This window comes from Etheostoma spectabile, chromosome 24 (genome assembly GCF_008692095.1).
Source record: "Etheostoma spectabile isolate EspeVRDwgs_2016 chromosome 24, UIUC_Espe_1.0, whole genome shotgun sequence".
In the NCBI taxonomy this organism is placed as follows: Eukaryota; Metazoa; Chordata; class Actinopteri; order Perciformes; family Percidae; genus Etheostoma; species Etheostoma spectabile.
In genome coordinates this window covers 3,553,235-3,564,525 of record NC_045756.1, presented here as the reverse complement: position 1 = coordinate 3,564,525, position 11,291 = coordinate 3,553,235, and the positions used below count along the sequence as shown (strand labels likewise).

Here is an 11,291-nt window from a genome sequence, read left to right as displayed (position 1 = left end):
TTCTTTTCTAGAACCAAAATCTGGCCCTTTTTGTGGCTGGCAGCCTATAATGAAGGTCCTCTTCATCACTAATATTTTCCAGCATTAGTCCATTTTAGCTCATTATGTTATGGGAAAATAAAATGAGGCACAACAGTTTTGAATGTTTATTGGAAAATATAAATTTTTGCAGCTGGTGTTGATTAGAGGCCAGAACTGTCAAGAGAAACAGATGTACTCAGTTTGCTAGTTTGGTTACCTACACATGGCCGTATGGTATAGTCTGCCTGATTAATTGAATGCAGGTTAACATTTGTACGATAGTAAAGTTTGTGTTCAAGTAAGTATGATTGTATTAGGTAACATAATGTAAGTAAATTGAGATAATCGTAGAAATGTATTTGATGTGGTTGTTGTATTGGTATAATTGTTAAAATGAGGTACATTTCACACTTAACTTGTATTATGGTAGGGTTGAGATAAGGTCAGTGGCAGGCTATAAAAGGCTGCCAGTTTCCATCTAGCGGGCTGGCTGTTTGGACCACATGCTACCTGTGGTGTTCAGTTGGCTGGTTGTGATCGTGGCGTCCATGTTTGTGTTGGGGAACTAAACACCTGTTGATCTGCATCGTACCTCTGCCTCAAGCCTCCTGCTCTATTTATCCAACAGCTATGCGGGCATCCTGACACAACCGATCAGAAAATGTGCTCCAGCTTTACAATCCTGCCAGGAAAAAAATGCTCAACATATACCAAGAGCTTTCAGAGAGGTTTTTCTCTGGGTTTCATTTTGCCTGTTGTAACCATCATGCTCAAAGTGCATGAACAGTCACACGTCTTCAGGAGTGTGACTTAATGATGAGCTGGCTCCCATCAGGCCAGAGTCAAGGTGCCACATGAGGCCTGAGTCACACCGAAGCACAAGAGACGGAAGAGCAACTGAGATTGGCTGCAGTACTTTGTGTCTTCACTTTTGAGCTTTGAATGATTTAGGAGAGCTATTGAACAGTGAGATTCACAATCCTATTATTGTCTCAGAAATGTGATGCACCATCTGTAAGAACAGGCCTGCTGAATTCAATTACTGGGTTCTCTAAGCTGTGATAAAGACGAGGAGGGCAGGAGGGCCAGCTGCAACCTTTTATTTGGCCCGCTTTGGTTAATACTTCATATGTATGCTTATCATCTAGTCAAGGTAAGGGCCTTAGAGTAGTTAATGATTGGGAACTGATAAATCCCTTAACCACATATATACTGGCATTTCATGAAACTGGGATTAATGACTAGGATGTTCTCCATTGCAAATTTGATAGATGTTACTTTCTCAATCAGCTACATGTACCTAAAAATGCAATAACACTATTGTCCCTGCAAAATGTATAACATTTAAGAATTTCCTTAGTTTATGTTTAAATTAATGTCTCAAAAGATGATCAAAGAGCTGTATTAGAAGTTCTTCTTAAAAGACTAAAATTCTGGGGAGAATCTTCAGCAGCACAAGGGGCTGGATGATGCCGTGGTATAACCCCACCCAGAATTAGGTTTAATTACACAAGAAAGTAAAATATTTGGTTGTAGAAGGCACCAAAACTACTACTGGGCATTTTACTTCCCCTCTAGCATTTTGTTCTCAGGACTGGACACATTCAATTACAAGATTTACTGAAGGGGGAAAGGCTCTCAGAGCTTGCGAACTGTCAGATCAAGAGAAGAGCAAGAGCCTATACCCAATGAAAAAGCTTCATTTGGAGCTGGACTTTCAGCTAGAATAGTCTCACTAATGATGCAGTTTTCGTAGGCATTTCCTACGTGTTGCTTGTTTTTCTGTTATTCCCCCTATAATTCCTTCTTCTGTCAGCGTTTTGTGTTTTCCTAAACTGGCCGTTTCTTTTTCTGCATCTGCTTGCGTTGTGGCTGCACTACCCTACCAATCCTATCAGAGTTCTGAATTTGATTATTCTTTACTTTAAAAAGCAGTGATTATTAGTGCGTAGGACTTTTAAATCACCAGCAGTGTTTTATAGTCAGCCGAGTGGTTACAGAGCATGCCACAGAACCCCAATGAGTCCAGTCTTGGGACCCCATTTCTACACTGTCCTCTGTCAAGTAAAAGGCAAAAATGCCAAAAGAATAAAAATGAAATTAAGTTTGTATTTCAAATGCCACATCTGCCACCACCCTAAGGTATTTAACCCTCATGTTGTCCTCGGGTCAAATTGACCCGTTTTCCAACATCAATTTTCAACTACCCAATTGTTATTACCCCAAATAACAGGATTGATTCCAAACAATGCTCTTTGGCAAGTACAAATCTCTACTTTCATTAATTTTGGGGGGTCTAATTCAATTTTATAGCATTTGAAAAAAAAAAGAAATTTGAAATAGTATTGAGTAAAAGCTGACATATCTGTGATTATCCATCTACATTCCTTTAATTTTAGTCTAAATAATTCCTAATTTCTGCTTTTCTAACTGAAACATTAGGTTTAATTTCCTATATATGAGGTTTACGGACCATAGATTCCAAAAATAACTGTAACACTAAAGTTATTATGTAAGTGTTCCATAGTGTTGAAAACGTCAAATAAAGTGACAAAAATGGGACAAAAACGTAAGAAAAAGTTAAAAACATTGTTAAAAAAGCCTGAACAAAAGTGTTGATTTTCAATTCCAACAGGAAGACAACACAAGGGTTAAGCCCCCGACTAGCCCCAGCGAGACAACATGTCTAGTGCTGCCTATGTTAGGAACGTAGAATCGTTATACTTCTCAACGAGAAAATCGTGTAAAATATAATAGATAGAAATGGTTTGACGAATATCAGCATCTGCATGTGAAAAAACACACATCAATCAAACCTCTTCCCAGATCTGAGCCCATGAGCAAGGCCTTCTATCAGCCTGAGCCAATCAATACACAGGATCATTGTGACAGTCCTTACCCATTGATTGTGCGGCAAACTCATTTACCCTTTGCAAATTCATCTGTTAGCACATGCCCATTAGACACATAATACACCATCCATCCTTTGATTCCCCCGTTCCTCCACGCATTCATCTTTCTGCCCCTCATTCAATAATCATAGCCCAGTACGGTTTTGGTGGCAGTTATGAGATTGATGTTGTAATATTCTGGGTGTGTGCGTTTTTGTGTACAGTATGTGTGCGCCCTTCAAATCACATTTATGTACCCATGTTTGTGTTATTATTTCTGGTCATAAGACAATTACTAACCAACTTACCAGCTCAGTCTGTCAGCTACCCCTAAGGTGCAGTTTGCATAATGTATTCTAATTTGGACTTTCGTGGCCTCAAGCAAACCTTTTACAGAACTGGATGCAAGCGCCTCTGGCACCTACAACAAATTAATTCCATTTGTAAAGTTTGTATGCAATTAGGATTCTTAAGGGCAACTTTCAACTGCGAGAATTAGGTGTGAGCTAAGAAATAACAGGAGTATTGTCAGCTGAGGAATGTAAATCTTTTACCCCAGGTTGAGGTTTGCTGAATTCCCCTCGATTTAAAACTTCAGTTACGCTCAGAAGCCAGTTATCAAGTGGCCTACTGTGAGTGTTCGCCCGACTTGTGTTTAATGAACAAGAAAAAGGATTAGAGCTTCTTCATCCAGAGAAGGGAAGATGCAGCGCAGGGAAAGAATGGGAGCATTTAGTTGGCTAGTTGGCTGGTAATTAACTTGGCTGCATCTTGTCCAGGATCACAGCAGAATCTCTTCTGTTCAAACATTAGCCTCGCAATGTAACTGAAACACAAGAGATGTGTATATAATGATAAAGTGTCAACTTTAATATAGGCCCAGGAAAATCAGCAACAAATACATTGAGGAGCTGACTGTATTATGTAATATATACTACTGCTTAAGGCACAAACAGTAATAAACAGGAGCATGTGGTCTACAGTTGCTGCAGTGTTTTTATTTTAAAGTGTTTAAGATTTTCGGTTTTGTTTCATTACTCTTCTTTTAGAGGCCAAACACATCAGTGCTGCTGATCTCAGATCAGTGTTTGCTTCCCCCGCCAGTAATGAAACAGATGGTCAACTGGGTACGGACTGAGATGTTGAAAGGGTTGAATCCCTCAGACAAGAAACACACTAGTCTTTGTGCTGTCTGCATACCTGCAACTGTGTCATCAATTCAAATTAATGGAGTTTCAGTGCTATACATCACCTGGAAGGGCACTTCCTTTGAGCATGAATGTGCACAACCTCCCAGCTATTAGTCTTTATAAGTGTAGGATTTGAAAACATCACTCATTTGAAGACCTGTGGCTCTATTTCACACAGGCTTCACCCTCTAATGGGGCTCTGTAGGCTGAGGTACTCATCATGATGTAATGTATCCCTGCACTGAAAGAAATGCATTTTGAATGTTCTACCAAGAATAATAAGCTAATAAGAAGGCAATATAGCCTGACTCCTCATGTGATTTTTATGCTGGTTGGTGGTGATGAGGACTGTGTCGTAAAGATGTAAAGTGTTAACTGGTGAGCTTTACATGTGCTAATAGGTAGATTATGCTACTTTGGACAGAGCAAGACTAGCTGTTTCCTTCTGTTTTCAGTCTTTATGTTCAGCTAAGCTAACAGTCTTATGGCTGTAGCTTTATATTTACCGGAGAGACAAAAGTATACTCCATACTTGTCTTACCCTTCCTTTAGAACTTCTTTTGAATAGTGTTTCTTTATAATTTTAACTGCATTTCACCAACAATTGTTTTGCTCCTCTCATTACAATTCCCTTTGTGTTTTAATTCTGCTCTATCTTGTCTGTCTGCTTTGTAAAGCACTTTACTAAAGTGCTTCATCAGCGTCTTCTACTCATTTTTATTATTATTCCTTTGGAGAAAACGACTAAAATACCTACACATCTGCATTCCACATTTCCACAAAGTGTAAGCCGGGCACTGTAGCTGGGCATGACCGCCTTTCAAGCTTCAGCAAAAGACCCCCCCCCAATGTGTGATTTGGTGTCTCTCTTTGTCGGTGCTTACCACTTGAAAGAGATGTGTGGGTGTGAGAGATTTATTGTGCAAGACTTTTACAGTACTGTGTTTACTGTGCCACCCACCTCCTTCAGCGTAGCCGGAGCTGGCTGTTTCATTTGACCGGTAGTCTACAGCAGTCGACAGTTGAAGGGTTGTGTAATGGAACATGCAGAAAAGCTTCACACCCTGAGCTGATAAACAGTGAAGGCTTACAAAAATGGAAGTTGTAATAATACTTCTATGACCACTTTGTGCTAAAGAGCCACCCTGCTCTTCCTGATTTTCTGAGCATATAATCACATCTTACTTGCATCATTTCTATTTGGTAGATAATTATGGCTGGGTACTAAGTTCAATACTTTGTGGGTGCCAACCGTATTGCCTCTAAAGTACTGAGTATCGAAAAAGTGCCTCGTCATTCAATAACCAATTTCAATACCTTGGTAGTAAATCTCATCAGCGTCAGTAAACCAATAAGCATGCAGCACGCTTCTACCAAGACCTAAATAATGTTTGTAATTGGCTGTCTTACGCAACAGGTTGCAAAACTGACGTTAAGCACAGATACTGGGCTCTTGTAGTAGGAGCGTAAAAATACCATGTCTGTATTTTGACTGAGTTAAAACTACAAAGTACTATTAGCGGTCCAATTTTCTGTAAAAAGTGTTAGTTAAGAGGCCAAATCAGCAGCCCTAACTAAAATATCAAACTTCCTGTTGCTTTTAGAATGTGACATCCACCTGTCTCTTTCATCTCATGCAGTATCTTTGTCCCCCCCTGGGGAGTTATGCCTCACATTTTGAAAACTCCTGTTCAGCCAATAAAGCTAACGGGTTTGGTTTGATGTAGGATCCTGTCAGGTTCATGTCAGTGTAGCAGCAATCAAAAAAAACACCCTTCTCGCAAAGGGCTGAAATGCTTTTAATAATGCACAGCATAGTCTCTCTGACTGCTCACAGAGCATGAAAGGCGTCTTTTTGTGACGATGACGTTCCCTTTGTTCTGGGTTATCCCTACATATCCTACAACTCCGCTCCTTTGTTCTGTTAGAGAAGGGATATAATATAAAGTAGTTCTCTTGCCTCTATCACACTCTGCATCAAATCCCACACCATATATCCTCAGTTCTCTTCCCAAAGTAATAAATATAGCAGTCAACAATATACACTAAATCCCTAATCTTTTTGCATCTGATAGCAAAGCTTATCACAATAGAAAAGGAACAAATATTTGTTCATTGGTCTTTTCGCCAAAGGTGGATCCCGGAGAGTGGATCAATTGTTCTCAACCGAGCCATAGAGCCGTCCACCGCTCAAACACTTAATATGGTTCTTGTAGATTGAGTTGCACCGTGTTTATAGCAGTATGTATAATGACTTCCTCCCTTGAATGATAATGCAACGCTCACGTTTAAACAGGATGTTTCTGTCGTGAAGGAACAACGGATGGGGATTAATATGTTGTTGCTTCTCGTAGTGATAGAGGATCAGTGGGGTGGGGGCTGCTCTCGACACGCAGATATCTTTATTAATGCTATTTGTCTCACCTGGCCAGTCTCACCCTCAGAGCACAGCCTATGCGCTGTCTGAGCTTGCTCCCTCTCTGCGGATTATGTATATTCATAGATGCAAATACAACTTGGCCCTGGATTAACTCTGAAGGAATTTAATCAGTGTAATGCAGTCCCATGTCGAAGTGTGGAAATGTCATGTTGCCTTTAATCCTGATTGGCTCGGTGGTGGTAATGATTAGCCTGAAAATCTAGACCCAAATCCAAAAGATTAAGGGTCTGGCATTGAGTAATAAAAGTTGCCCATCTCAAGGGGCGGCACCAAGCGTGCATTTGAAAATCTTACTGCATGCAATTAGATAACACTACGACCAATCACAACAACACACAGGGTGACGTATCCATAGCCTCATACTCTTAACGACCAGCCGAGCTGACTGGTTGATTAAACTATTGTCATCTGTATAGCTCGCCTTTGGCCCGCCTATATCAGATACACCGATGTGATTGGTGCAGCTCAGCTACAAGGGTGTAGTTAATGAGCCGCATTACTCGATGCCAGAGTAACTCGCTGAGCAAATTCAAATCGTGCTCTGGTTTTCTCTGGATTTCCAGGGTCGGTAATGATAGTGTTAGGGCTTTATTTGACTAATATACGGTATTTATATTTGACTAATATATTTATGGCACCGAAGGTGAACAGGGAGGTTCTTGTATTGGATAACCATCTCCCTGCTGTAGCTTCATATTTACCTGACAGATATGTATTATTTATTTTCTCATCTAACCCTCCGCAGGGAGTGAATAAGCATATTTCCAAATGCTGAGATATCTTGACTAAAGTGCTGAATAGACTAACGGACCAGGTCTCTAAATATTTTATGTCTTTTCTTTCCTGCAGGGATCTCTGTCAGCATCTCCACCTTCAGCCTTGTGGCCATTGCCATTGAGAGATACAGCGCCATCTGTAACCCGCTGAAGTCCCGCGCGTGGCAGACCAGATCCCACGCCTACCGCGTCATCGCTGCCACCTGGGTGGTGTCACTGCTAATCATGGTGCCCTACCCGGTGTTCAGTGTCCTTAAGTCTTTCCCCAAGGCCAACAGTACTCTTGGCCACATGTGTCGCCTTGACTGGCCCAGCGGGCAAGCTGAGCAGACCTGGTAAGTACTAATGAGACTACAAGCATGGTGATTCATCAGCGCAAACATTTCTGTAATCGGATTTTAGTGATAGAAGGAAAAAAATCATCTGTCTTTCCAATCAGAATTGACAAACTTTGCACAAAGAAAACCTTCGAAACATTTCACATGCATGGGAAGACTCTGGTGGATGTGCCTCCATTACCTCAACAGGGATGAGCTAGTATGAGATGAACAGAAAGGAGTCAGTTAGTGAATACAATCCGTTTGGCTTTGGTTCCAAATATGTGGAGATACTCTGACTTACATGCAGTGTAATTGTGTCATTTACATATACATTATTAGCAGAAAGTTGCTTTATTTTTTTGAGCCGTGCGATCAAACCACTTTCCGCTGATTGTTCCCAGTTGGAAGACATATTTGAAGCTGATTTGGTCATTTAGCTCAAATTTCCTGCACAGACCTTTAGCCCCTGAGCTGTTCTCTGAGCAGTAAATTGAAGCAGTAATTGTATTAAAATGTGTGTTTGGAAGTGTTTTAGTTTATCCAATAAATTACTATTAAACGTGTTTCCATTTCTGTAACAGATGTGGAACAGTTTGTCAATACTAACGGCTTAGCTTGCTTGTGTAGATCTGCCTTTTAGTGTACTAGGTGATTTTGTAGTTAACTATTGATATTCCAGGACTGCAGTAGTTCAACTCCAACAACACTCAGTGTACGGTAAGTGCGGTGCCAGAGGCCTGGTGATTTATATGGTGAGACATAGGGACTACTCGCAGGGATAGTTGGTGTGCCACTGTAGCTCATGAGCTAATGGCATGTTACATGAACATGTTAGCGCTTCTCAGTTACAACAGCTTTCTGAGCTTCTTTCCATTTCCTCTCTACTGTGTTGTTTACTCCCACCGACAGAAGGTTTTCAGGATTGTACATCATGTCCATAAAGAGTCCTCAAAATGGGGGGAAAAAAGGCTCCCCAAACGCATTTGTTTGTTTTTCAGCTCAATAAGTCCACACACTTTTAAAAGAAACATTTGTAACATCAAAACCTGTCTCATAACTGTGACGTTTCCATTTACAGTACACGGACAACTCATGTTTCATTATGATGATGTTTACTGAATGTGCTTTGGTGAAGACATGCATACAGCGTGTATCGTACTACTACCAACAACTTCTCACTCTACACGTCACTACTACACACTGGTGTTATACACAGTACACACTGTCTGAAAACAGTTCCACTTTTGTGAAGCAGAGGAGGTTAAAAAAAGCGGATGGTGCAACACAGCCTATTAGCTGCAATAGCTTCCGCCATTTTGGACTCTCAAATGTTAGCACTGTAAAGATGGCTTGATTCTCCCATGATCCAATCCACTGATTATGGGGATTCCATTACAATAAAAAAGTGGCGTGACTGGGACTTTAGTGTATTTTCCCCTCTACCTGTCCAACTAGAACTACGAGAAGGATAGAGAGTCTAGCTAATGATGGAGAGAAGGCTGAACCACTGGGCTGAAGCTGTAAACCTGGTTACAGAGGTAGTGTCTAAAACATTTATGAAATCCTTAGGTGGGAGACTTTTCTTTTTTAAGATGTACTGTAAAAGGTGAAGAAGCAGCTCCTGTTATAAAATGGATTAATTTTCTAGCATAGCAGGAATCGACTACCGAAAAACTGAAAAGCTGGGACGACATGTCATTAGACAGAAATCCTATCGATAATGGGTCTTCCCTCAGTATTGGTGCTGTGAGCATACATGTTACGATAATGCCATATTTTTAGATGAACATGAGTGTTTCTCTGCTCTTGACTGTTCACTGAAAAAGATGGAAGAGTAAAGCTGATGCAAAATGTCTGGAGAGTAACTAACGTTGCTCCTGCAGACTGGATTGCCCGGCGTTTCCCGTCTACATGCCCTTTGAGGATTAATTCAAAAAACAACACCCCAAGTAGATAAATACACAGCCAAGAACAAGATGTATTAGAGCATCTTGGGAGAGACTACACAGGGATTTTCACAGATCTGTCCATAAACAATGTAAGTTGTGCAGTATGGCACAATTATAATGAAAAGGAAGCTGAAAAACCTTTACATCTCCCTACTTGACAGCCTTTTGTGGTTAAACACTGTCTTTTCTCCGACTGTCTATCAAACTGTAAAGCTTCTCCAGGAGAGACGAGGCAGTGGGAGACCAGTTGATTAGTATGCTCGATGAGAAAGAGGAGGAGAAAGAAAGTCGAGGCTCACAGAGCAAGATGTGTCACTAAGTATGCTGACCTTTCAAGTTCTACTCACAGTTAAAACCTCGAATGAAAGGAGATCCCACCTTTTCCATCTCCCTATTGCTCTATTAAAATGGCACCTTGTTGCACCTAATGAAGCAGTGCATAGAGGAACTCAAGCATCCATTTTTAGTCCAAAATGATTTTCAAGACTCATAAAAGAGCCATCAAGAAGTTAATTAACCGATTATGTCAAGCCAAAGACAAATGTTAAGATTGTTATTATTCTGACAATTTAAGACAGAATGGAGTTTACAATTTAAAAAAAAAAAAAAATCTCCAGAGGTAATCTTATTAATAGAGGCAAATCTCATTAGATAATAAAGACACTTTATGATGACCGAATAACATTGGCATGGCAATTTCTCCACTGTTGTTGAGATATTTCCATCTGAACTGACTGACCTTGCCATCCAAAGAGCTTATACAACCAATCAAAACTCTGCAAAGAAAGACAATGATACAGTCTCTACATCGCCCCATCAGAGGCTGAGTTTATTTGTAGTCCTATGTGTAGTGCGGAAATATGTAACACATGCTTATCACTTTCATATAAACCAAACACACCTTTCCTGGTTGTCCATGTAGCGTGCAGGTGATGTGGGAAAAATCGAAAGATGGAGCGAAATATGAATATTCATCATGCCGTCCATCTGGGATTCCCCCTTGAGGGAAAAGCAAGCAGAGATCCCCACCATTTTGTTGGTGTGGCCGCACTCTTACATGTTCACTTCCTGAAAGCTTTTGTCGAACAGATTTTCCACAGTATCAAACAGCCAGCTGATGAGAGGCTTCAACTAAAGACTTTCCTTTAAGTGAGAAGTGAAAGAGAGGGGCTGTGCAGAGTTCAGAGGGTTGCCCAGGAAGACATTAGAATATCAAGAGAGTGAATGAAACTGCTCCTCTGCTGAAGCTTTCATGTGCTGACTGATGTGCGCCGCAAACATCGGTAGTTGAGAAGAGCATTCTGTGACTGACGAATCAGAAGAGAGATGGTGAAAGATGTAAGTGACACCTGTCTTTATTTTATACATTCATGGGTTTCCTTTTTTAGTTTTGTCTTTTACTCTAATGTCGCTTCTCATTTTAGTTCACAACCTTGTGAATATTCATTTGAATCACCTTTAAATGTGATACTTTGATAACTCAAAGTCATTCATTGTACTTTGTTGCATATTTATAATATCTTTGAACAAATATAAAGTGTTGCAGCCACAGAGGGGTGTCTGCAATCAGATAGAGACTGAGCCCTTTAAATTGTGTACACGTTTGAAAAATTCCCCTCTGTCAACATTTTCTGCAGTTTCTTTGCACCTTACTCAGTACACTACTTTTTCTTTGAGGTGCCATCAATCCAAGCTCAGAGAGAG

General features: G+C 40.5%; 2 protein-coding genes across 3 annotated transcripts in view; one reads left to right on the top strand and one right to left on the bottom strand.

Moving 5' to 3' along the window:
- LOC116673837 (carboxypeptidase O) overlaps positions 1–11,291 on the bottom strand; it is a 66,067-nt gene that overhangs the window by 25,257 nt on the left and 29,519 nt on the right. The gene's annotated exons all lie outside the window — the stretch shown is intronic.
- cckbra (cholecystokinin B receptor a) overlaps positions 1–11,291 on the top strand; it is a 44,189-nt gene that overhangs the window by 12,992 nt on the left and 19,906 nt on the right. For both annotated transcript variants that reach the window (XR_004327882.1, XM_032506160.1), the window contains exon 3: positions 7,392–7,653. Coding sequence is in view for 1 of the 2 variants with exons in the window: in XM_032506160.1 (XP_032362051.1) it covers positions 7,392–7,653 (262 nt within the window). In the remaining variant the exon portion in view is untranslated. The remainder of the gene's footprint in view (positions 1–7,391; positions 7,654–11,291) is intronic.